This window comes from Lepidochelys kempii, chromosome 9 (assembly GCF_965140285.1).
Source record: "Lepidochelys kempii isolate rLepKem1 chromosome 9, rLepKem1.hap1, whole genome shotgun sequence".
NCBI lineage: Eukaryota > Metazoa > Chordata > Testudines > Cheloniidae > Lepidochelys > Lepidochelys kempii.
The window spans coordinates 37,568,094-37,595,893 of NC_136388.1; the positions used below are offsets into that span (position 1 = coordinate 37,568,094).

A 27,800-nucleotide genomic window follows, 5' to 3' on the forward strand; every position below is an offset into this window, starting at 1 on the left:
CTGGAGAGGCACAGGAATATAATGATTCTGTAGTACACTTGTGTCTAAAATGTATCCATGTGACAAGAAAATGACAAAGTATTCTGGTGAAATGAATAGTCTAATCAAAATGAATTTAAATTAAGCGGGGGGGAGGGGGAGGCTGCTGTAGTTTTAGTGCTTTGTGTGAACACATGATATATGGTGATTAATTTTGGAAATTACGAAGCTTTTTAAAATATACATTTGAGGTGTTTGATTTGACAGTCTGAGACTGATATCCATAAAACAGGTGCACCACACGTAACTGTAGCGTCTCTGCTCCACCACCGGTATTTCAATCCTGTCCTGAAAGCTGATGTGAAAATACAGTGCACTCTCATTGGATCTTCCATGCTTCTAGGACTACCAAGGAAGGTTTTAACTGTGTGGATGGCTTCTGTGATGTGGAAACCTGTCTTCTTGGAATTAGACTTAGACCAAGATCTCTCTTCACACACAGCCCCAAACATCCATGAGAGTATAATTATATTTGGCTACTTACAGAAGTGGGCTTGTTTTGTACTGGTAAAAGGCTGGGTCTCCCTGTTCATAAATCTACTTTTGCCACCAACCTTAAATTGTAAATTTAAAAAATAATAGATTCTAAGTATCAGGATCTTGTTGATTCTTGTTGAATATACATATTTTGGTTAATCTGCTTTTTAAATCCTTTAACCTTTTAATAACATGTTGGAAATATTCTGAGTTCTGTTGCTTACTTGGCAAGATATTTCTCCTTACCACATTTCTTCTCCATTTCCATCCTAATAAAGTACAGTATTTAAAATTTGTGCAGCATGATTTTTCCAAATGATGGGAGACCTATGAGTTAAAGCATGGCCAGTGCCTATAATCAACTCCGCAGAGTGTGGGATGGATGTCTGTGGGAGAGGCCATTCTGCATTCTCAGTTTCTCCCTGAGGTACAGATGTTTCCATGCACAACTGTAAAAACTGATGCAAAAGGGAAGGATAAACACGTGACAAAACCCAGAAGTACAACTGTTCGTTTGTTTCTTCTGCAGATGTAGGTGCAGGGAACCAGAGGAATCTCTGTGCCATTTACTACAACAAGAACCCCGGGTTTGAGGTCATCCATGGGTTGCTGGATAGAGTCATGCAGCTGCTGGCTGTGCCACCAAGCAAAGAGAGTGGATATCTAATCAAGGCAGCTGAAGGTAGGAGAGCAGTAGCATGGAGAGGGACCTATAAAGGAGTCCTACGATCCCATTACTATGTGGATTTAATTTTATATTGTCATTAACTGTTGGCACTACAGTACAAGAGTTGTTTTGAATATGTGTTAGCATGCTGAAAAATACTATGGGGCAAATGGGACTTTGTATTCTCATTGCCTCTTACACATTAGGAAATGGAATTGGACTTTTTTTTTTGGTCTCCGTATTTTTAGCTAGCTTCTGTGGTGGTGATCTTTACATAAGAGAGAATCCTAGTACAGTGGATATTTCTTACATGAGTAAGCTGCATGTGTATAGGAATGTGCTCTTCACAATGAGTGAATCCAGCAATTTGAGGGTTAGCTGTCAGTTTATTGAATGAGTTTTAATTAACACCAGGTATCTGCTGCTTTCCTATTGCTAGAAGTGCCTGGAAACAGACAAAAGATGACTCGTTACTCCTAATATTCTAGCTTGAAACGTTATCTAATTATTGTGGAACTAGAGCTGCTGCACAAGTGTGCTGTCTTCTAGACAAATGAGCCTGCTGCTGTATTAGTTATATTTATACAATAGGCCTGATGCTTCTTTATGCCAGGTTAGTTACATGTAGGGGACTGGACATGAAATCCTTACTTACTCTTTATTCTTCGTGTGTGTGTGCGCACACGCAAGAGAGAGGAGTGTGTGCTGGCCCACCAGCAGAAGTGGCTGAGCTGTAACCCCTGTAAAAAAAAAACTTGCTGGAGACCCTCTCTGGGCGAGGCATATGAGGGCTGCCCATCCACAGCCCCCTAGCTTCTGCTCCAGCACCTGACCTCCCACTTCCATGCTGCCCGTTGGCCATGCATTTCCTGCAAGAACTGTACTGGCCAAGGCTCCTGTGGAGTCTTTAGTTGCCCTCAGGTAGGTGCACAGTTGCAAGTCTCCATCTGTTATGAACTAGAACCGTCTAAAGTCAGATATTATTCCTAGATCAATGTTCCTGAGTTGCTTGGCTCTGGTGCATGCATTGGAAGGGTTTTTCAAAGCTTCCAGAAGTTTTGAGAAAGTTTCCAGTTCAGGAAGAAATTATGAATTGTATGGAGAATTCTGTGTCAATTTCTAACTGCTATAACCATCTCTTCCCCTCCCTCCTCTTCTACCTCATCTCCCATGTGTTAAGGAGGCGCTGTACACTCAGTGCCCAGCTGTCTACTCATTCTGATTCCACCCAGCTACCAGAATCCTCCAGCCTTACAACCCCTTTTACTTTTTCTTTATCTTTCTGTCTATCTTTTAACACTGTTAAGGAGCAGTTTAATTCCTATACAGAGAATCCTTGGTTGACAAAATTAGAGAATGTACCCCAGAAAGCCTCCAAAACCTTTCATAAATATATCTTTAAGGAGAAAGTTTTGAGTAAAGTTCTCCTTAATTGGTACCATCAAACTTGCAAAACTCAGATGTGAGAAAGGGGGTTTAATTAAATAAGTGAGCAAAGATTCATCCTGTACATCTGCATCAAAGCAATTCATAAACCATCTTGAACTTGCAGCAAGGCTGTCTCAATGCTGAAAATTTGTGATAATTTTTGTGCTACATTTTCTCGATTTTTGAATGAAAGAGGTCAAATCCCAAGGGTAGCACTGTATATCTCAGGGAAAGTGGGGATTGCAGCATTCCCGGGGCAATGTTGTTTTGGGGATTGGTATCCCATATTCAGCCCTTGTTCCAACATGCTGGAAACATGTTTGTTATCTAAACTACTTTCTGGGCTAGGAAAAGGCCTAGAATAGACTGAGATCTCTGCCTGCTGTATATTCTTTCCCACAAGAATTGGAATCTACTTGTTCCTCTATTTCTTGCCTAGGAAATTTACAGTGGAACTTTCGATCAGAAAATTGTTACTTGAGGATGATGGTGATTTATCTCCACTCCCAACTCTCTTTTCTGGTTTGTTGCATGAGTGTGTTTGTGGGAGGTTTAAAGGGGCCCAGGGACCAAAAAAATCGTGGTAGTTCTTGAGATTACTCCTGAAGCAAGGGCTAGCTGTCTTCCAAAAGAAAAGAAGCAGGAATCTGTACAAAAGAACAAGAACAGGCAGGTCATCCATTCTGTTTCTTAAAATAATGACAAAATCAATATGATAGAGAAAAACAAGACTCTGGGGATAGCAGCTGCTATTTTGTCTACTCACCATTCGTTAGTATACAAGTATGTGAGAGAGAAATTATGACCTCTGTCCTGCTTGAGGAGAAGTCTTAGCTCTGCATTTACTGTAACTAATGACCCTGGCACAACATCTTTGACAGTCCATAAGAAAGCATGTTTGAGTCCAAAGCTCTAAAGCAACTTTGTTAGATATACAGTAGAACCTCAGAGTTACAAACACCTTGGGAATGGAGGTTGTTCATAACCCTGAAATGTTCATAACTTGAACAAAACATTATTGCTGTTCCTTCAAAAGTTTACAATGGAAAATTGACTTAGTAATGTTTCAAAGCTGTATTATGCAGAAGAAAAATGCTGCTTTCTCTTTATTTTTATGTTTAACACAAAATTGTATTGTATTTGCTTTTTTTATTTGTCTCTGCTGCTGCCTGGTCGTATACTTCCGGTTCCAAATGAGATGTGTGGTTGACTGGTCAGTTTGTAACTCTGGTGTTCGTAACTTTGAGGTTCTATTGTATGTGCTGATTTTTTAGTTGTGTGTTGCTGGCTTGTCAACTTACTGAACATAACAGCACATGCAGTCTCCTAGCACTTATCCTTGATGAACATATACATGCTCACATTTTTAATGTAACTTTTTTCTATTTTACTAAGTAATGCCCTTTTAATTCTTGCAGATTTTCAAAAGATTTGCTAGCTGAAGTACTGAAAAATATAGTAAGAGCTGACTGTTGGCCAGTGAAATGTAATGCTGAAAGTACATTGTTCAGGTTGACCATATGGCTGTGCCATCAATCCAGTTCTTGTTCCCAACAGGGATAGGAGCAAGACTTCTAATTCCATTTGTAGGCTGGTATTTTCAAAGGATCCTCAGGGAGTTAGGTGCCTAACTCTTATTGAGTTTCCATTGGAGCTGAGCACCTAACTCCCTTAGGCTGTTTTTGAATATTCTAGCTGTAAATTGTTATTGAACAGACGTGTCGAAAGTGTTTGTTTTATAGCTAGAAATATTTCTAAATGTCATGCATTCTATACTGTATCCATCGCCATAATGTCTGAGCACCTTACAAAGAACAGGAAAAAGATCACAATAAAGAATTCTTATACAATATATAATTATTTTCTTGATACTAGTGCCGTTTAGTATTCCTTCTGTCTCAGCACATATTGGTTCCTTTAATAATTCCAACACCCCCATAATAATCCTCCTATATCCGCTTACTCTGGAGATACCTAATGAATGGATTAAGACTTGCTATGTACAACAGGCTGCAAACACTTTGTAGCTTTTGGGAGTGGATAAGTAGAATCCTGTTCTGTATGTTTGAAAACACTTCCCTCCTTCCTGTTACAAGAGAGATCCAGAAACTCTCTCAGAATGACTTGTAGATTCCATGCATTTCTACTGACATTGGAATTTAACCTTGGTAACAGTTCAGATGGCTGATGCTCTGGTGCTAGAGTGAATGCAGTGTCACTGCACTAACTTACTTGGAAAGTCCTTGACTGCGGAGAAAGTTGGAAGTCAAAGTTTTTGGGTTTTTTTTACTTGCCTTTCACCCTGCCAATTAAGCATATATGAGAGATAGAATGTCAAGCCAATGATGAAGTAAGGTCAATTGTGTGAAAAACAGATATCCTATAACATCTTATAAGACTGCAGAGCACTGAAGGATTCAAAAAAGAGTTGGTGCTCCTTGCCGTAGAGGTTTTAGATTAGGATATTATACCATGTGTAATCTTAATTTTTATGGAGGAAACCGTTTTAGGAGCTACACCACATGAAAATTTGTACACTTTAAAAATGGGTTTACCATATAAAACCATTTCTGAGCTGGAAGGAGTCAAACATTTTTTGTTTGTGTAGTCTTCAGCCAAATCTTGAAACTAATTTGTGTTTTAGTCCTCTGATAGTTCTGTATTCCTTGTTTAACTGATGGCAGTGGTTTGACTTAATTTGGAACATAAAGTACTGATTTCATTTCAGAAAGTGTCTGAGAAGATAGTTTGTTGCATGTTTAAATATAATTCCCATAAGGCTTCAATGCTGCTTCACCTCCTTTCTGAATTCATCGAGTAAAGTGAAGTGCCTGTGTGTCTGTTCAGTTCTTTTTACCATATGTGCAAACCATGGTTATTGAAGCACCTTCTGTTATACTAACACCTAAATGCCCACTGACTTGACCTTAGGGTCATAGCCTTTTTGCCCCTGTAGCAACACCTGTGGAAAAATTACAGATGCTGGAAAATATGGGTGAAATTGTGATGTTCCTCTGGCCTTCACACCACTCTTTAGTGTAATCTGAGCTGTACAATAAATGGAAAAGAAAAGACGTTGTGAGAGGCCTGGCAGAATAGGCTGTTTTTAAGTGACTAAGTTGAAGGATTTCAACATATATCTGATACTTAGTGATTTCAGTTTCTCAAAGGATGCTATGGCCAGTTAATATTTTCTTGCTACTAGTAGTAGTATTAAAATGATACATTCCTGAAGGGGGAGAATTGAAGTTCTACCCCACTTTGGAAAGTGTACAATACTGACATGTCTGTAGATTAATGGATCCTATAACTATTGGCATAGAAAAAATGTTTTACTTCCTTTATAGCAGATAACAATTCATACATCTATAACCAAACTTTAAATGGGTTAAAAAGAGCAGAGTTTTGTATTGGTCCTCTAATCTGTTCACTCTTAAGTGCTGTTTCTTTAAATAAAATTCTTTTATTGACATTTTAGCTAGTTCCATGTAGTTAGTAATATAAAGACCAAAGTTTATGGACTGTACAGCCATCAGGGAAAAAGAATCGATAAGCGGTCTAAACCCTTTTTGAGTAACCAGTCTATCAAGGAGAAGTAACAAAAAGATATGAGCTGAGAAGAGCCATCCAGTCAACCTGGATATGAAATGCCATCATTCCTGATTCATTTCTCTTTGTTATGGGTTTCACTGTCTTGAAATGGAAACTAACGGCATTTAGACAGATGGATTGAAAGGTAGTGTAATGTGAATCCAAGCTTGTAATCTCTGCTTAAACTTAAAATAACTCTTTCCGATAATTTTGGTCATCTCTTGTTCCTATTGGACCAGTGTACTAGAGAACTATTTTTCTTCACTCCGGTAGCTGAGTCCAGTATCGTAAAAGAGGATGCTGTACTAGGACTCCGGCCCATGCTAGTCTATAGTGGAGTCCTGAAACTTAAAAATACAGGTTTTTTATCTTTAATATCGGCATAACATTCTGCTTTGAAATCCTCAAACACAAGGTGCAATAGTATTAAAAATTCAAAGTATTTACTTGCCAGGGACACCTATGGTACTTTACTAAGTGTTATTAAAATGCAAATATTTAAGATTTGTGTGTGGGAAAATAACCCTTTTTAATGTGCCCCTCCAGCGGCTTTTATCTGATTCTCGAAGCATTTGACAAACATCAATGAATTAAACTTAACAACCTCTGTTTGAAGAAGATAAGTATTGTTATTTACAACTTTCACATAGGTAAGTGGGGCACAGAGGTGAAGCGACTTGCCCAGACTCACAGAAAAGCTCAGCAGCAAAGCTAGGAACAGAAATCAGATTGCTTGACTTTTAGTTCCACGTGCCTTCATAATGAGATTTATCAGAAAGTCTGGGAATAGTATTTATTTCAACAAAAAGGTTTTTTTTAAAATCTGGGTGTGTGTGTGTGTGCGCAAGCCCACAGCACACGCTGCTTTTATACCCTCTGAAACTTGTATGATTTTTTATTTTTGGTGTCGAATATCGGGGTAGCCATGTTAGTCTGTATCCACAAAAACAACAAGGAGTCCGGTGGCACCTTAAAGACTAACAGGTTTATTTGGGCATAAGCTTTCGTGGGTAAAAAATCTGGGTTTTTTACCCAAGAAAACTCATGCCCAAATAAATCTGTTAGTCTTTAAGGTGCTACCGGACTCCTCGTTGTTGTTTTTTGGTGTGTACTTTAACAGCTTTCACAGGACCTTTTTAATATGAGTTCAGTTCATGTCAATCATTCTTGTAGGGCATGCAACAGCTTAATACTGTAGATATGCTGGGAAATGAGCCAGTTTGGATTCAACTTAAAAATTACATACTTACAAATCTTTAGTTTTGCTTCTGTCACTAATTGCCACTTGTGTAATAACATTTAATCTTTACAAAGACTACATTACTTTCCTTCACCTGCCCCCATTTAATTAAATGAAAGGTGTGGTAAAGTGTAGAAAATTTTAATGACACAGTAAATCATAGTAATAGCTTTTCATCTAATAAGGTTTGGCTGTGAAATTATAGAGGTATAAGTAGCTATCTCTCCATAACTAAGAATGTGATGAACATTTTGGTTTTGGTTTTTACAATAAATATGCAACAGACCTGAAGACTCTCTTGAGCTTAGTTGACCTTAATTCACACTGTCCGTCCACTATCTGTAGTGTGATGCCTACAAACCTCTTCAGAGAGGAAGGATGATCCAGTGGTTCAGGTACAGTCTAGGCCTTGGGAGAGCCAGGTTTCATTTCCTGCTGTGCTACAGACTCCCTGTGTCATCGTGACCAAGTCATTTAGTCTCCCTATGCCTCAGTTCCCAATCTGTAAAATGGAGTGATCGCACTTCCCTTTCTCACATGTGTTGTAGGATAAATATGTTAAAGATTGAGGGGTGCTCAGATGCTACTGTACTGCAATGGGGGCCATAGAACCTAAAATATTGTTCGTATGTACAATAGCTAGACAACTTGTGTGCAGTGACCACTGCTTAATCTGCTGTTCATAATCATCTCATTGTTACATTGTGTTCCCCTGTCTGTTGGTGGTATCTACCTGTTATGTCTCATGACTGCAAGGTCTTTGAGGCAGGGACTGTCTTTTCATTTTGTGTATGTATGTACAGTGCCTAGTAGAAAGGACCCTGGCTTCTGACAGTACATCTAGGTGTTACTACAGCGCCGGTATAAACATAATAAATCATGTTTATGCCTCTGCTAGTATAAACTATGCCATTTCTACTTAGATGGCTCATCTTGTCTGTTAACATGTGGAAAATGTACAGCTCCAGTGTTGAGACTATCAAATAGTACAGCATAAAGGAATAAAAAGAAGCTTGTCATGGGTACTAGATGTCTGTCCTCTATTAATGAGGTAGGGAACAGGTGGTCTCCACCCACAGCTTGACAGTGTTCAAATAATGATGACCTTCATTATTACTAACATGAAATCACTAGTTCTCAAACCTTCTCCATCTGTGGGCCACTTTTTAAGATGGAGGTCTTGTGTACCACCACCCCTGCTAATCTCACAATCTAATTCTCTTGAGCAACTTTCCTTGTGGCACCGAGAGTGCTTGGTTACATGAAAAAGTAAGATTAGGACCGTTTTAAGAAGACAAGATAAAACTAAACTCACTTTAATTAGATGGGTGCGGCTGCTTGCTTACTGTCACAGTTTTAAAAAATCTATTTATGTCCTCTTTACATTTACACTTCAATACCAAATTTTCACTTCCTTCTTCATACCCCAGCTGCTCTAATCTTTGCAGGTTGCTGTCGTGTTAATTTGACCTACTGTGTATATACTATCCCTCCAGTTTGGTACTACAGATCTGATCAGGGTTCAATTTACATCCAAGGAAACACCTAAGAAAGATGTGAAGCAACAACCCTGGGTGTGGAAAGTTGTTTTTGTGTTTTGTTTAATTGGCTTGAAAAGCCTCTGGAGGTTCGAAGAGAGACCTAGATTACTGCAAGTAATAGGGAGCTTTGCAACTTGCCTGGCAGATGTTTGAGGATTGAAAAATGACAATAGTTATGTCAAACTCTGTAACACTCTGTGGAAAGAGCAGTGGTCCACTCACCACAGCCTCAAAGCCACTACACTATAAAATTATCTGTGGCCTTTAGTCACTTTGATTCTGTCTGTGAAATTCAAAACTTTTACGGTGTGTGAGAACCTAATAAAAATATGCACCGTCCAATGCAAATATAATGCATTTAGTAGCTTTATATTATATAGCCAGTCATAGATACTCCAAAACAATAGCTAGTGAGACTGTTATCTTGTTTCTAGTCTGCCTCTGAAAGTTTTTGATTGGAGTGTTCTTGTCCTATACTCTCCAAGTAGTCTGGCTGCAGAGGTCTCATCTCGGAAAGGAAAGCTTTGTTAGGTAGGGGAAAGAGGAAGAAAGGTTTTTATCTCAGCCCAATAAAGTGCTTGATGGAAATTTAAAAATACAACACTATCAGCAACTTCTTAAGTGATATAGGTGAGCATGATACCATTGGTGGGATGGGTGAGTGTTGTGGGTGTGTGTTTTTTTTAAAGACGGGGGGGACAAAGAAGTGCAAAGGAAGAAGAAGAAACTGTGCCAAGATAGCTCCTCTCTTAAGCTGAATTGCTGTCATTTGAATTGGCCTGTTTAGCAATATCTTTCTATGGTCCAGCACAGGAGTGGCAGTGGGAAGCATCTGAGCAAGGACTTCTGGTGAAAAGTCAGTGGGAAAGGTGTTTGTTTTTTGCTTCATTGTCAAATCACCTTTTGAGCTGAAAAATATTTTTCTATCCCCCTTCCTTCTGTCATAAGTGTGGTGATTACCTTGTTCCTGCTCCCATCTGGTTTTCTGCATGACTGGGTGGAAACATTCAAAAATATAAAATTCTCCTTTACATCTCAATACATTGCAGTAGTGATTTCACTGTTTACCAGTTCTATGTGAGAGGTCTTCCTTAAGAGGTCTTCCTTATGACCCTGGTATTCCGAGCTCTGATCTGGCTCTAAAGATGTTTTTCTTCTCTCTGCCCTTTGTTCTTTGCTTCATTGCTCTTTCTTCATTGTGGAGACTTCTGGGTTTAATCCCTTGCTTTCCTAATGTGACTATCTTTTTCTAATTGTACATCATAAGTAGTGTCTCTTCCTTAGTCTCAAAAGTCTAGAACCTCCAGCCTGACTCACATATTAAAACATTAGGTTGTCACTATCTTCCTCCTTCAGCCCCTTCCCTCCTCAGATTGCAAACTATTTCATAGCTAGACCAGATATTGTATTTTCAACTGTTTTGTGTCGCCCCCTCCCCCCCAAGATGATTTATATAAGTAGTTAAACATCGTATTACAAGCCTCCTTTCTTTGGGGAGGCAGCATGGTCCAGTGGCTAGGACACTGGACTGGGATCCCAAAGACTTGGGGTGCAGTTCTGTCCCCATTTAAGTCAATGATGAAACTCCCTTTAACTTTAGCAGAGCCAGAATTTCATCCTTCAGTTCTATCCCAGCTCTTGCACTAACCTGCTGTGATCTTATGCAAGACGCTTCCCCTCTCTGTGCCTCTGCTTTGTGCCCCTCCCCCCAATCCGGTCTGTCTTGCCAATTTACATTTTAAGCTCTTTCAGACAGGGACTGTGTTTATGTATTTTGTGCATCATCTAATACAATGGGGCCCTCCCCTGATCTCAGCTGAGACCTCAGTGGTCTACTACAAAACATATGTAAATAATGGTCATTTTTATGTATCCAAATTAAAAGCCCATAAAATGGGTGGATGTAAAAAGCAGTCATGTAAGTACTGTTTGTTAAAATAGTTCTAATTTTACTTAGCCCTGATTATTCTGGTTTTTTGTTTTTGTTTTTTTTCGGTGTAACTTTTTAAGAACTGGTGTAGACCTTTTCCCACGTATGCATCTGTTGTGACAGAAATGTAGAGACACATTGCGTGCCATCTGTCTTGTGAGATTCTGATTTTAAAGTTTGGGGCTCATCAGCCTGAAGTATGCTAAAAAACACAACGTCCGGCTCCTTGTAATGCAACATACAATTAAACAGTTGTTAGTATTCAAACAAGATTTTTTAAAAATTAATTTCTGAGGAAAATCATTCATCTTGAAATTGCTGTAAAATTCCAGACCTAAGCAGAGCCTTCCAAATCTTTCTCTTTAGAACACACACATGTTTCTCTTGCACTTAACTGGCAAGTGTTGAGTTCAGGATTCTGTTCTCCTTGCACAGGCGGATGCAGTAGACACCCAAAACAGAATAATTTTCAGGAAAATCTTCCCTTCAAGCTTGTTTTGTAAAGAGTAGGAAATGTGGACTCCTGTGACTGAGGAATTGACTTTACGTTCACCTAGAATCACTGAATTTTCAAGTTGAAAATGGTTTATTTCATCCTTAACATAGCTAAAAATCTTAGTCCTAATAATCTTAAAAATTCCCCTTAAAGATGAGTGATGGCTGAGGTCTTCAGTTTAATTATATAGTATTCTGCAGGTTAATTTGCTAGGCTGTTTTCTAAATAGCAGGAAAAGTGACAGTCATGAAAGTCCAATCACAAGTGGTTCTATGAATTTCAAACCAGGTAATGTCAGCATATCACAAAAGAAGATGGCTTACTCTGGGGCTTGAAATCAAATAATCCAAATAAAATAGACAGTTTTTCTGTCCAACTTAAATAAGGTCTTTCTGATGCACATGTAGACTGTGACTTGACTCTAGACTTACTATTATTTAACATTTATATTTGGGTCTACCTAATGGAGCCCTGTTGTGCTAGGTGCTGTACAAGCATATAATAAATTGCAGTCCCTGCTCCAAAGAGCTTTAGAAAATTAGATTTAATAATACTTTGTTCCCCAGTCTGTCTGTCAGATTCAAAGGACTTTAATGTTTTGGGAGGGTTTCCTTCCTTTTGATGATCAAAAGTAGATGAAAGGTAGCCATTGAATTGGAGGATTAGGCTTTCCAATGTTAAAGACTTTAGGTTCTGTAAATATTTCATTTCAAGTGTAAATTAAATGGTTATACATTTGAAAAAAGTCCGGTCTTTATGGTGGTTTGCCGTTAGGAATTCTCCTGTCTTATAAATGAGCAATGACATAAATAATGCCAGATTAACATTTGGGTTAGACAGGATGTAAGGTTTCACTGTACTTCAGTGTGAAACCACTACTTAATCATGTATAGTATTACTGAGATCTGGATTTCGGAATGGTCCTTAAAAATAGACAAAGGTGTGTAGCTGCTTCATAAAGTTAGCTTATATAACACAGGTAAATTCTGATCCCGGCCTGCCATTTTTCCTAACTGCTGCACCAAAGCAAATGCTGTGAGCTTAGTGCATTTACTGTGCACATGTGAATTCCTAAAGAAACATACAGAAATGGTGGGAGAATTCTCCCAAGGATTTGTATTCAATATATACTATACTCAGTATAAATTTTTCCATGGGCATATAATTTAGACACTCATTCTGTTCTGCTTTCAAAGAATAAATTAAATCCTGTCATTGAAATCAGTGATCTGAATCACTCATTTCCCTTAGTCGTCCTCAACATTCACAGAGATAATCAGGCTCTTGTGGGAGTGGTAGGAGTACATTATTTTTGCAGATAATGTTCAATTACATTGGAGGTTCTGTATCTATATGTACAACACTGTTTTACTGCTCCTATTTTGTTTCCTGTCTGTTATATTTCTAAGCTACCAAATGACAAAGTTAAAATACCAGCACAGAGTTTATTCTAGTACTCCAACTACTACTGCCACAGGGGGAGCAAGAATGAGCAAGAATTCTAGACTAGAGTTTGGAGTAGATGGGATGGAAGTTGCTTTTGTGCTCCAGTACAACAGGAAGAGAAATACTAGTATAGAGACAGCTTTGGAGCCTATATAAATAACATGGTTCCTTGGCATGTTTGTAACCATTAACTGTGGGCCCAAACAGTGTTATGACTGTGGACTGCAAGTGTGTTTGAAAACTATTTCAGGCATTGTTAAAAGCCAGAGTATGGACAGGAACTAAATAAACAGAATTTCAGCCAACATATTACGATAACATATACCCAGATCTGCTGGGAGGGTTTTAGAGCAGACACATCCATAGAAATAAAATCATTACAAGTCACAGAGATACTCTAAGATGAGTATAAGCTTCTATTTTATCTAAATATGACTTACAAATATATTATAAAAAGAAAAGGAGGACTTGTGGCACCTTAGAGACCAACAAATCTATTTGAGCATAAGCTTTCGTGAGCTACAGCTCACTTCATCGGATGCATTCAGTGGAAAATACAGTGGGGAGATTTATATACATAGAGAACATGAAACAATGGGTGTTACCATACACACTGTAAGGAGAGCGATCAGGTAAGGTGAGCTATTACCAGCAGGAGAGCCGGGGCGGGGGGGAGAAGGGGAACCTTTTGTAGTGATAATAAAGGTGGGCCATTTCCAGCAGTTGACAAGAACGTCTGAGGAACAGTGGGGGGACAGGGAGAATAAACATGAGGAAATAGTTTTACTTTGTGTAATGACACATCCACTCCCAGTCTTTATTCAAGCCTAAGTTAATTGTATCCAGTTTGCAAATTAATTCCAATTCAGCAGTCTCTCGTTGGAGTCTGTTTTTGAAGTTTTTTTGTTGAAGAATTGCCACTTTTAGATCTGTAATCGAGACCAGACTGGACAATCAACAGACTGGATTTCTACATAGAGTGCTTCCGCCGACGTGCACGGGCTGAAATTGTGGAAAAGCAGCATCACTTGCCCCATAACCTCAGCAGTGCAGAACACAATCCCATCCACAGCCTCAGAAACAACTCTGACATCATAATCAAAAAGGCTGACAAAGGAGGTGCTGTCATCATCATGAATAGGTCGGAATATGAACAAGAGGCTGCTAAGCAGCTCTCCAACACCACTTTCTACAAGCCATTCCCCTCTGATCCCACTGAGGGTTACCAAAAGAAACTACAGCATTTGCTCAAGAAACTCCCTGAAAAAGCAGAAGAACAAATCCGCACAGACACACCCCTGGAACTCCGACCAGGGGTATTCTATCTGCTACCCAAGATCCATAAACCTGGAAATCCTGGACACCCCATCTCAGGCATTGGCACCCTGACAGCAGGATTGTCTGGCTATGTAGACTCCCTCCTCAGGCCCTACGCTACCAGCACTCCCAGCTATCTTCGAGACACCACTGACTTCCTGAGGAAACTACAATCCATCGGTGATCTTCCTGAAAACACCATCCTAGCCACTATGGATGTAGAAGCCCTCTACACCAGCATTCCACACAAAGATGGACTACAAGCCGTCAGAAACAGTATCCCCGATAATGTCACGGCAAACCTAATGGCTGACCTTTGTGACTTTGTCCTCACCCATAACTACTTCACATTTGGGGACAATGTATACCTTCAAATCAGCAGCACTGCTATGGGTACCCGCATGGCCGCACAGTATGCCAACATTTTTATGGCTGACTTAGAACAATGCTTCCTCAGCTCTCGTCCCCTAATGCCCCTACTCTACTTGCGCTACATTGATGACATCTTCATCATCTGGACCCATGAAAAAGAAGCCCTTGAGGAATTCCACCATGATTTCAACAATTTCCTTCCTACCATCAATCTCAGTTGACCAGTCCACACAAGAGATCCACTTCCTGGACACTACAGTGCTAATAAGCGATGGTCACATAAACACCACCCTATACCGGAAACCTACTGACCGCTATTCCTACCTACATGCCTCCAGCTTTCGCCCAGACCACACCACACGATCCATTGTCTACAGCCAAGCTCTACGATACAACTGCATTTGCTCCAACCCTCAGACAGAGACAAACACCTACAAGATCTCTATCAAGCATTCTTACAACTACAGTACCCACCTGCTGAAGTGAAGAAACAGATTGACAGAGTCAGAAGAGTACTCAGAAGTTACCTACTACGGGACAGTCCCAACAAAGAAAATAACAGAATGCCACTAGCCATCACCTTCAGCCCCCAACTAAAACCTCTCCAACGCATCATCAAGGATCTACGACCTATCCTGAAGGACGACCCATCACTCTCTCAGATCTTGGGAGACAGGCCAGTCCTTGCTTACAGACAGCCCCCCAACCTGAAGCAAATACTCACCAGCAACCACACACTACACAACAGAACCACTAACACCAGGAACCTATCCTTGCAACAAAGCCCATTGCCAACTGTGTCCACGTATTTATTCAGGGGACACCATCAAAGGGCCTAATCACATCAGCCACACTATCAGAGGCTCGTTTACCTGCACATCTACCAATGTGATATATGCCATCATGTTCCAGCAATGCCCTCTGCAATGTACATAGGCCAAACTGGACAGTCTCTACGTAAAAGAATAAATGGACAAAAATCAGACGTCAAGAATTATAACGTTAAAAAACCAGTCGGAGAACTCTTCAGTCTCTTTGGTCACTCGATTACAGACCTAAAAGTGGCAATTCTTCAACAAAAAAACTTCAAAAACAGACTCCAACGAGAGACTGCTGAATTGGAATTAATTTGCAAACTGGATACAATTAACTTAGACTTGAATAAAGACTGGGAGTGGATGGGTCATTACACAAAGTAAAACTATTTCCCCATGTTTATTCCCTCCCTCCCCCCACTGTTCCTCAGACGTTCTTGTCAACTGCTGGAAATAACCCACCTTTATTATCACTACAAAAGGTTCCCCTTCTCCCCCGCCCCGCTCTCCTGCTGGTAATAGCTCACCTTACCTGATCGCTCTCCTTACAGTGTGTATGGTAACACCCATTGTTTCATGTTCTCTGTGTATATAAATCTCCCCACTGTATTTTCCACTGAATGCATCCGATGAAGTGAGCTGTAGCTCACGAAAGCTTATGCTCAAATAGATTTGTTGGTCTCTAAGGTGCCACAAGTCCTCCTTTTTTCTTTTTGCGGATACAGACTAACACGGCTGCTATTCTGAAATATATTATAGAGTTGTATCTGTATCTTGGGGGTCCGGTGACATATACAAATGATTTAGCTTTTGTCTGAGTGCTTATATTTTTACACAAAAATAGTTTGATAAAAATGTAGTCTCTTATTTAAAATTTGCATTGTGAACAGAAGATTTGTTTGCTGATAATTCCAAGTATGTCCAGGATTCTGCAGTCCCTGGGCTTATTGTCCTCCTCTCAAGGACTTCCAAGGTGAGCCCTATTTTGGGGGGTATCCACTATACCACACAGGTACATAATTGACTGTGCCATGGACCTTCCGTCCAAAACCTTTTGTCTTAATACCTGTGAAAATGAAAGAGAACCAGTATGATAAATATACATTTAATTTAACACATGCTGTGAATCTGTTATATCAGTGTGTCGTTGCAGGTGACTGTGTTGATATTTCAGTAATTATAACTTAGTAATTTTTTGGCTTTGCCTTTTCTCCCCCTAAAATTTTTACATTTAATATTACCTCTTTAAAAAAAAAGCGGGGGGGGGGCATGTAAAGGAACACGTAATGTGACCATACTGATTTGTTTGCCCTATTAGCCAGGTTATACCATCGTTATTTGGGGTATCCTGTGTAATAAGACATCTTGTTGAGAGAAAGGTCAAGTTTTTCAAAACCAGGAGCTTAAAGTTAATGGACCCCCCCAGCAGCTGCCATTGGCCTCAATAATTAACTGTATTCACTAGCCGTGACAGAGGGGTTGGTGACAATGGGTTGACTTTAATGGGAGCTCTTGGAGTCTCAATACTTCTGAAAAGTCAGGCAGGATTTGGGAGCTTCATTTTAGGATCCTGTTTTTGGACACCTTGAATTGTATCATGACAAGATGTAGTCGTGCAGAATAGTGTATTTTGAAGTCTAATTAATATTTATACAGTTTATACTGCATACAGCTATGCTAATTTGTGCCGATAGATTGTGTATTGTTATATAGATCAGGTATCGTCTTAAACCGATGATCAGAAATACAGTATTAGTAAATCTACCATTTTTAAAATAAACCAAAATAGAGAAGAATATAGAAAGTTATTTTCCCCCTGGAGTGGGGGAGAGATTATTTCCACTGACTGTTATAGGTAGGTCTAAGTTTATGGGGCCTGAGCCTGCACAGAATGCGCAAGGAATGCCAGTTTGTCTTTTCAGATGTTGACCTGTCAGGTACTGAATCATGACTTTTTTGTATATTTGCAAGAAAAAAAAGCAAATGTATAAAATGAAGAACGTGATTCAAAGAAAATCTGCAAATATAGAGAGCAGGTGAGACACTTAAAAAGAAGAATCCAGGATAAGGAAGTGAATGGGCAGATAAAGTAACCAGTGGGAATGGGAATTAAGAAGAAAGACTTTAGAAGCCACATGCTCAATAACACAGCTCTGCTGTTTTTAGAATTCAAGGTCCACTCAGTTACCCTCTTAAGCTTCGACTTCCGAAGTTCCCTCAAATTATAGGAATGAATTGGTATGTTCTAAAGCTTATCCTAACTCTAGGCCTATAATATTACCTTAATCTCTTTTAAAGGAGGGAGGGGCCAGGAATGGGCAGAGAAAAGAAACTGTGCAAGGTGTTTGACAACGAAGAGCATAGAGAGCTCACCAAGCCTTTTGAAGGTCAATTAGCCAGAAAATGTGCTAAAGACTACGTTCTTCATTGGATTACTGGCCAAAGAATTACCCCCAAAGCAATCAAAGTGGCCCTACTGTTTGAACACAGAAAGACAATTATAGATTTTGAGGAGATGCTACAAAAGCTTTAATTAAAGGCATTATTACCACCTCACTGAGTGCTGGAAATTAAATTCTTGTTTGCACCTATAAGATACGGCTTTTGTCTGTTGCTTGCATGTAGTATGCCTAAGACATTACTGGCTTTAGAGTCTTTTTGTCAGAAGGCATTGTATTGCATTTCACCCTACCCCTGTCATAGCTGCTGGTTATAATGTTGACATATTAAAAGATGATTTTCCCCCACTACCACCTTTGTTTGGCTTCTTCTGACATGTTAGGAGTCTCTATCAGCAATGACAATTAGATCTCTAACTGGATTTCAAGGTGAATTTTAGACACTTGAACTGGTATTTGCAAGTGAAGCTTTTTTAATTTCTCCTAGTTAGACAGGTTTGTTTACAGAGCATGAGGGAATTAGTTAAATCAGGAGACACTATTTTTTATCTAATAAATGTTAATTGTGAAAGTGAATGGAGTAGTAAGTTACAATCTTTAGCTAAGTGTGGGTTTTTAATAAGCTTATGGCACGAGCAGCCAGGATCTCCTTTAGGAGACTTACAACATAATTGCTTCAGTAATTATTGATGTGAAATCTCACCTAGCAGCAAAGGGTTAAGGCACGGTCCGTATGCTAGCTGATCATTACGGGAACTTTAGAGGTGAACTTGGACTTACCAACTTTTCACAACCATAGAACTCTAGAGGTGACTGTGTAGATATCCTTTCCACAGATATTACTGTTGATTCTGTATGCCCACACAAAGACCACAAATCGCCTGCTGCTAGCTTTGCTGGGAGAATGCCATTTGGACCCTTTTCTGCATTGAGGCTGTGTTGAAAATTGACTTCAGTTTAACTTTAACTTCATATGTGAACAGTCCAGTTTAATTCAAACAAGACAGGAACCCTTGCTTGTCCACTGCAGAGTTCAACAGTTGACTGGTCCAGGAGAGAGCCTAAAGCTTATGGCCCCAACCACTTTGTTCTCATTGCTTATTTACTATAGAATCTCACCTCTGTTATGTGATTTTCTTGTTTGTAAAGTAGCCTGCACACCTATTGCATTTGATAAATAATGGACATCCCAGACTGAGTAGAAACAGAAGTAAAGAGCAGGTGTGGAGGGTTGAATTGTCAGCACCATGTCCTGGGAGTCCATGGCATGACCCCTGTTAATGGGAGTTTTATGTCTAATTCCTCACACTGAGGGCGACAAGGAACCTCAAAGTAAGATATGAAATCAGAGTGCATTCTCCAAACTTAGCTGATAGGAATGAGAGCACAACATTGACAAACAGCCTGAAAGAGAACCCCCAGAACCACAGTGAGTTCTGTTCTATTCTCAGCCAGTGATGGCTACTGGGACCACACCCATATCAGTGTTCAGGTTCTAGCTGACCTTTTTTCTTCCTGCTGGTGCTTTCCTTTGTTACATTATTGCTCATTATTGATGTAGTACTAAAGAAATGCCTTTACAAAACAAGGATAAACTCCCTGCCCTAAAGAGTTTACAACCTAGTACTTGTACAATACTGAATTTTAGTTATTGCTTTTATAAGAGGTTGATTATGGTAAAATTACACATTATTGCTTTGTTAGAAAAAGTAACCAGTTTAGCATTTTATCCCATGGCATCCTAAAGTCTTAGTGTTTTAAGTTTAGCGTGTTAGTGTTTTGGGAAATATCTTTCTCAAAAACACGTAGAATTTCATGAATACCACTGCTTTTGGGTAGGGCAAAGCTGGGCGTAGCAAACTTTTTTTTTTCCCACCTAAGTGCTACTCGGTTGTGTGCATATTAGAAATGCCTGGCTAGTAGAGCATTCCTATGTAAACTAGTTTCACACAATGGGAAGCAGCATAAAGCCTGAGAAATGTGACCACTCTTCATTAAGTGCCCCTAAGCTCCCCACAGACTTATAACAGCAAATACTGTAACAGTTTCCAGGACGTCCAAATAAAACATTCTACATGTAGCATGGCTTACTGCTTTATATTCTGAAGAAAGTGTGCCATATTCTAGGATGTGTATTGGTCATATGATTCTAACTCTTCTGAAAAAAAAAAAAGGAGTACTAGTGGCACCTTAGAGACTAACCAATGCATCCAATGAAGTGAGCTGTAGCTCACGAAAGCTTATGCTCAAATAAATTGGTTAGTCTCTAAGGTGCCACAAGTACTCCTTTTCCTTTTGCAAATACAGACGAACACGGCTGCTACTCTGAAACCTAACTCTTCTGAGGCAACCGTTTTAGAACCAAAACAAAATACTGGCGTGGCTGTGGATTACTTTATGGAAGCTTTTGCTAATAACTTATTTAACTTTGATTCCAATAACAGCCCCCTTCCAGTAATGCAGCCATTCTGAAACCAATTACTTCAGCAGCCCCGCTCATTATGACCTCTAGCAAAGGAGTATCCAATATACATATGCCTTTTTATAGTTGGGACTCTACACCACGACTACTCTTTGCTGCACAAATGTATCAGTCAGAACTCCCAGAGAGAGATGTGGTATAATATGGTCCTTATTAAGCCCAGTGACAATTAAGTCCCTGCCTAAATATATGGCTTAGTATTAACTCACTGAATACCATAGGTTATATATCTCTCTTCTAACGAAAGGGCAGTTTGTATAGCCACAATAAAGATTCAGTGACAAAAACTGATTTTATTTTGGGGTGACCTCAGTACAATATTATTATAGCATGATCCAAAGATCTCAATGCATATTAAAAACAATTTAACCTAAGGAGGGAGGGTGTTGTACCCAGAAAACTGAGGCACCAGAGGATAAAGTAACCTTACTACACACTGACTGGCACAGACAGAAATTGGAGGAATAGATATCAGGAGTCCTGACTCTGTCTCCTGACTAACCGCTAGGCATATTGTTAACAGCATTTTTTGGCTACAGTTTAATGACCTTGACACAGTCTCTTGCTATAAGACCATATTGACACATTGCTCTTGTGCCTAAATTAAAAACTCAGGTCTTGAAGAGAACATCACTGTATCCTATTCAAATAAGTTGGTACAATACCAGCTTTATTCACCAAATAGATAACTCTGTCGTTACTGACAGCAAGCATACTCTTATTTCTTGAGTAGATTTTCATTGAAAGTGGAAGAGAGATTAGTATACACAACACTTGTTTAGCTTTTCTAAATTTCTTTTGTCAAGTTTTACTTTAAGGGACCATTCTGGGTACAACAGTTAGGCTGTAGAAAGAGACTATTTGGCTAGATCAACATTTCAGTAGAATTTAGGGTTCACATAATTTCAGTTTTAAATGTCCAGCATAAATACGTATACCAAAGTTGGATTGTCCTTATAACTGAGACTGGAATAGTGTGATTAGATTTAAAGACACACTTGCTCATTCAAAATATTTTTAAAACATCTCCTTATTTACATTACTATGATTGTTAAAACTGAAAGTGTTGGTAAACAAATAGTACAGAGTGAAAAATACATTTACATTCTGTTGGTATTTCCCAGAGGTTGGCTAATGAAAACAGGATAATTGATTTTACTTTCAGAGTCTTGCACATGTAAACTTTGTAGACAAACACTGCAGGGGGACATTTCAAAATAAGTTTCCATTGATGTTTTAAAGAAGAAAAAATTGGGGGCCCAGTGTCTGTTGGCCCTTTGAGTTTCATAAAAGATGAATCTGAGGTTCAGGGCTGAATTTGACCCGATGTTGCCATTTTAAGTGGCTCTTTCTAAGGACGTTATAATGACCTGAGCATTCCTGCCAGAATTTTAATAGCACTTCAGAGCAACCAAAGAGAAAACTGCCATTAGGGAATCTCTTTCTGGCCTTATGCAGTGCCCAGAGCATGTTGGCCCAGGGCTCTGGTGGGAGCTGAGTCAGTGGAGTGTCAATAAAACGGTGGCCTCCCTGCCACAGAGGGTGTGTCTGCAGAATGACCAGTCAGCACAGGGATGTGCTGTGCATCTCCAGAAGTGGGTGGTGGGGAGATGAGCTTCTCCCCTGCTGTGTCGTCCCCTGATTCTCACCGTACAAGGAGTGCTCCATTGGATTTTCTTGTAGAAGGTGTTTTGTGAGATTTTTTTTTCTTTTTTTTTTTTCTTTTTTTTTTTTTGGTACAGTAAAGGGAAGCGTAGGGCGCAGTAGAGTTGGGGATTGACTACTCTTTGTGGTCCTGTCCCCTGGTGACTCACCAGACTTCTGAGTGGAAATCCCTCTGGGTAGCAGCAGAACACTGTGGGCGATCAATGGAGTTGAGAGGCCTTGCCTACTCCTTGTACCCCTCCCCTCTCTTGAGGGGACTGTGCACAAGGAACTCTGCTAGAGCTACTAGCTACAGTTCTTCTGGTCCCATTGGGTAAATCACTGTGGTCCAGAGTTATATGCTTTGATTCCAGGAGGTCCCAGTACACTAGGACATGAGTCACAGGTCTCATTTTTAGTAATTTAAGATGAGATCAAATAGACCATAGACCCTTGCAGGTTCCTTCTGGTGTAATAAAATAACTCCCATCTACTGGTGCAGTTTAGTGCTTTGTTTGAGACTGGCCTGACAGCAAAAGAGAGGGAAGAGTTGTTTTTCCCAGTATTTTCCCTCCCTTCTCCACTTCTCCCTGGAACGTGTTTTTCCTGAATCTAAAAAAGCATTTTTGGAATCTTAAATCTTACTAACTTGGAAATACTATCCAGTAATGTCTGCCTACAGCAGTCACAGGGAATAACTACCAATAGTACGAAACTTTGTTCTTAAGCTCCCATTGCTAATTGTTGTTGATGATTGAATCCTGCACTTCATTATTAGAGAAGATAGAAGGAAATATTTATCAACTGTTTCAGAAATTTGTTAGCAGAGTAGAACTTTCTGCATCTGTGGCATTTAAGGCTTGTGTACACAGGAAAGTTTTACCAGTTATATTGGTATAATTATATAGACATTGTTAAACCAGTGTAGTTATACCTACACAACTCCCTGTGTGTATACTATTTTCAAGTATAAGAGTGACTCTCTTCAGTGTAGCTTAATACCCTTCCAAAGTGACGTGAGCTAATCCAAAATAAAAGCCACTTTTATAATGTGGAGGGATAGACCTGTGTAACTGTATTGGTTTAAATTCACGATTTAGCTTATACTGCTATAACTTCCCTAGGTAGGCAAGACCCTTATGTAGGTGTATAAGTTCCCAGACAGGGGAACTCATACTGGGCCCTCAGGAAGAAATCCTCATGTTTCTTCCTTTGCTGACTTCCTCTGTTACTGTTACAACTAATTTAAAAAAACAAAAACAAAAAAACCTACCAAATAACATTTAAAAACTTGGTGCTTGATTTGAGATATATAGAAGAAGATCTCAGGCTTCCTTTGAGTTAGTCGTTACTGTGGTTTTACAGTATACATGAAACTGCTTAAAAGCTCTTCTCCAGATAAGGAATGTAGGTCATGTTACTAGTAATGTGGCATGTAATCAAGCGTGACATTCCTGCTCGCCCCTTAGATGACAGCAAGCTTTATTTTCCTAAACATAATAAGGTGGGAAACATTCAGGTTTTGGATAATACTTGAAGTATACTAAATGTCTTAACTTCAGTGTGCCTCTGCTGACTTTACTCATCTGCACTGATTTCTATTATAGGAAAAATGCTGGTCAAAACAACTTTAGAGTGGGGGAAAATGTCCATGTTAGGGCTCCACATTTTATTTTTAACTTGAAGTGTTTCCTTGTTTTGTCAATCATTGCACATCTATTAATGCTAGAAAGTGAGAGAGCCCATTCTTAGCAGAGAAAACCGTTGAATAATAAAAGCTTTGTTCTCACTGTTAAATGTCTATTAACTTTTTTAGCCTGAAGAAATATTGATTTTTCTCTCACTTTCTTTTCAGACTCTGCTTTCTTCCCTGGCCGTTGTGCTGAAATCCTTGCCAAAGGTCAAAGTATTGGGAAGCTTGGAGTCCTTCACCCTGATGTTATCACCAAATTTGAGCTCACCATGCCATGCTCTGCCCTAGAGATCAATATTGAGCCCTTCTTGTGAAGACAAGACTGTTATATCACCTCCAAATATCCACTTCACATGCAACCATGCCCTTTAGTCTCTCTCTCTGCAGAGAACATACACTTACACTTCAATGTGCTAATAAACTAGAAAAATACGGTCTGGCTCCATGCGTAAATATGTTCCTTATATTACAATTAGGCTAGCATCTGCGATGTAAGAATGTGGTATCTAGGGCTAGAATGTGGCATCCATGTGTTTACTCTCCCCACCCCCCAAAAAAGTTGGGTAAAATCCCAAGGTCTTACAAGAGAAATGTAATGGCAAAGCACGTGATTAGTTTTCAAAATCAAAAATGTTCCACCGACAAAGCTTCACACTGTAACTGATTATGGCTGCATAACAGGAATCTCATTCTTTTCTTATTGCATGAAATAAGATAATTGATTAGCACAAATGTTGAACGAATGTGAGCAGAACTAAGGAATTGAGCTTTTATTCTGTACGGTTGTCATTTGCTCATCAGTGGTTGGGGGAGGAAAATAAACTTTTTCATGAAAACCAGAGTTATTTTGTAAGCAGGACTTATACAATATCTGTTGCAATGCAGTAAGCAAAACCTTTGATCTCTTATCATTCTAAAGTCAAAGAAAAATCAAAGTTGAAATTATTTTGTGGTAGATATAAGCCTTATCACTTTGAAGCTCGGCACTAACCAAATTGGAGAGAAAAATGTAAAAAAACCAAAAAGCAGACTGACCTTTTTGCTTAGAGTCCAAAAATATTGATCAAAGGTTTTATGGGATGGAGGCTATGATGTATGCCTGCAGAACCTGATACATTTCATGCTGCACTTGCATAGCCGTAGCAATGGATTTCACAACTCCTGCCACAGCATATGAGAGTGGACATTGATACAGTTGTTTTGCACCTCCTTACCCAGCCTTGTGCATTTGCTGTAATAACTGACCATCTGTGTTACCTACCTTGTCTTTCCAAACCTCAAGGCCTCTCCGTGCAGTTGTCATTTGCTCTGATCGCCTGTTGGAGCCTCTCAGTATGACAGAGGTATTGCTGTTCATGTAGGTCGGTTTTCACAAAGGTAGCACAACAGCTTTCTTCATGGCCTGCACTAGCCTGGAAAATGAGCCTGCCCCAAGCTGTAGCATTTCTCCAGATATCCATTCCCGCATAGAACATCTGAGTCCGTAGACTTCTTGTGTTGCTTTAAGCAATCTCTTTACTCATTGTCTAATAAACTTGACCATTTTTCACACTGCATTATAGCCAGTTCTAAAGTTGCCTGTTATGACTGTTACATATCTTGCACCAATACAGTATACCATTATTTCTACTGGGAGAGCCTGCCAGATCTAGTCCTGTAGGGCAGGGACAGTATAAATATAAGCAGCTGAGTGGTGGTGGACAAGAGTGTTACAACTGCCAACTAAATAACAGGGGAGATTTGTAGAAAATGGCGGTGGTAAGGTCAACTCAGTCTTCCAAGATGTATTACTGCAAAGCCCCCATGAATGGAACCATTAGGTCTTTTTAATGGTAAATCTTTCATTATTCTTAACAGGTGGGGGACTATGTGTTAATATATTATGAAAAATGCATTACAGCTACCCATCTGGAAATCCTATTATCAGTGAGTTACAGTTACTGTCACAGGGAAGTGTAGATTTTACTTCTCTGCATGACAAATGTGAAATGAGAAGATATTACATACGTAAGGCAGCTGAGACTACCGCGCACAGAGAGAGAGAACTGCAGCTTGCAGTTTAAAGTCCCTCGAGGATTATCATACCTTGTCAGCTGAAAGGTATATTCTCTGTGATGCCTACACAGCTACAACCAGGCAAGCTTTCAGTGTGGGAAGCAATCTTGAGCACAGATGGTAAGTATTAAAAAACCCTTTTTATTAGTGGGTCATACGTGGGGATTAGAACCACAGTAAGGCAGATTTGTATTTCAGCATCGCACAGGCATACTTCTGTACATTAAATATACTTCTATACACAAGATTTTTGGACACTGGGTGTCCCAATTCTCCTTTGAGCTTACCCTCTACTGAATAATGGCCTGGTTAGGTTGTTACTAATCACTGTGCTCGAGTGGTCTCTGTGGGAAGCGTTATGGGTCAGGTTTTTTCTCTCTGGTTTCATATCGCCGTGGCATCTGAATGCCTCACAACCAGTGATGTTATCCAATAATTCCTTGTCACAGAGAAAATTATACTTGTTACAGGGAGGGAAACTGAGGCACTAAGGAGCTGTTTTTCAGTTTCTGGCTCCCTACAACTGTACTTAACGACAGTGGAGCTCTAAGTGCTCAGTAACTGGAAGGTTCTAGTAAGTGAATTGTCCAAGGTCATCTGAGAAGTCTGACATCTGGGAATTGAACCCAAATCTCTTGCAGTTTGTACTGCAAGAGTTTATACCTTTCTTGCACCAGCAGTAAGTCTCCAGTCTATATACCCAGCTTCTTCTGCAAAAGATACTACATTTACTCTTAGCCACAGTATCCATTACACTAACTTAGCATTCATTGCCAAAGGAAACCACAGTTATGTGGTTTACTGCAATAGATTATTTTTCTGCCTCCCTTTGCTTGAATACCTCTCTCTGACACCATTGGAAGCCAATAACAAGGCGAAACTTTCAAACTGACGACTTTTAGAGAGGTTCAAAATTAGTTTGTCTCACTACTGATCCCAAACAATTATTGCTAGCACAGTCCACTGGTCATGGATAGAGCCTCTCTTCATTAGCTTTGAGCTCTGGCCATAAGTGGGAGCAAAACTGAGAAATGACTTGCAACTTCGGGAGGGAAGGATCTTGAAGATTCTGTATTTTGTACAGGTGAGAGACCCAACGTGCTGAGGGTTGAAGGTACAGACTTGTCTATAGAGTAGAACTGGTCAGAAAACATGAGATTGGGGGAGGGGGGGAGTTCAATTTTTTGTTTCTTTTTCCAGATAACTGTTAGCAGGCTGATCCCTTTTATAACACATTTAGAATTCAGTCAAGCAGCAGTAGCACCTAGGCAGCAAAATGATTGGCTCTTGTCAAGGTTAGGTGGCCAATGATGGGAACAAAACAGAAGAGGTCGTGGGCCTTCTTGCTTCTTAGACAATTCAACCTCCTTGTAACATGGGTTCTGGGAAGGAGTGTCTGCAGAGAAATTGTCAGCCAAAATTAAAGCTGAATTGTATTAGGAGATCACAGTCTGAGTAACCGAGGATTTACTATTGTCAACTGAGAGGCTTACCAATGGATCACAATATTTTACTGTTACCTGGGATTTCCAAGTGTTTAGACCAGTTTCCTGTCTTTGGTCTAAGTAAATACTCATTATCCAAACTCTGGAGAGGAGGATGTTACATTTTATTCCTTCTCAGTATATAATCCCCAAACTGACCAGTACAGTGCATATTTCTTTACCAGTTACCAGATACTAGTGCTGAGTATGAAAGAGCTAGAAAAATAAAGACAAACCTCTTCACAGAGAAAGGGAGCGTAGCAACACCTCATCATGCATTCCCCTTACTGCTAACATTACGGTAACTACCGTATTCATCAGAATACCTGCACTTAACATTTCATTTTCCTATCAGCTCTCATAATTCAGAGGCGGGTGTGTCATAAATATAAAGGGAAAGGTAAACACCTTTAAAATCCCTCCTGGCCAGAGGAAAAACCCTTTCACATGTAAAGGGTTAAGAAGCTAGGATAACCTTACTGGCACCTGACCAAAATGACCAATGAGGAGACAAGATACTTTCAAAGCTGGAGTGCGGGGAGAAACAAAGGCTCTCTCTGTCTGTGTGATGTTTTTGCTGGGAACAGAAAAGGAAGGGAGTCTTAGAACTTAGTAAGTAATCTAGCTAGATATGCGTTAGATTCTGTTTTGTTTAAATGGCTGATAAAATAGCTGTGCTGAATG

The 27,800-nt window shown here is 39.6% G+C and overlaps 1 protein-coding gene across 2 annotated transcripts in view; it reads left to right on the top strand.

The window, feature by feature from the left end:
- The window catches only part of FARSB (phenylalanyl-tRNA synthetase subunit beta), a 52,838-nt gene extending 28,420 nt beyond the window's left edge, over window positions 1-24,418 (top strand). Inside the window, exons 16-17 of one of the 2 annotated variants that reach the window (XM_073359946.2) lie at window positions 1,046-1,198; window positions 23,740-24,418. In XM_073359946.2, coding sequence (XP_073216047.1) covers window positions 1,046-1,198; window positions 23,740-23,891 — 305 coding nt within the window. In that variant the 3' untranslated portion in view covers window positions 23,892-24,418. The remainder of the gene's footprint in view (window positions 1-1,045; window positions 1,199-23,739) is intronic. The other variant, XM_073359948.2, reaches the window with a different exon arrangement.
- The last annotated feature ends 3,382 nt before the right edge of the window (window positions 24,419-27,800 follow it).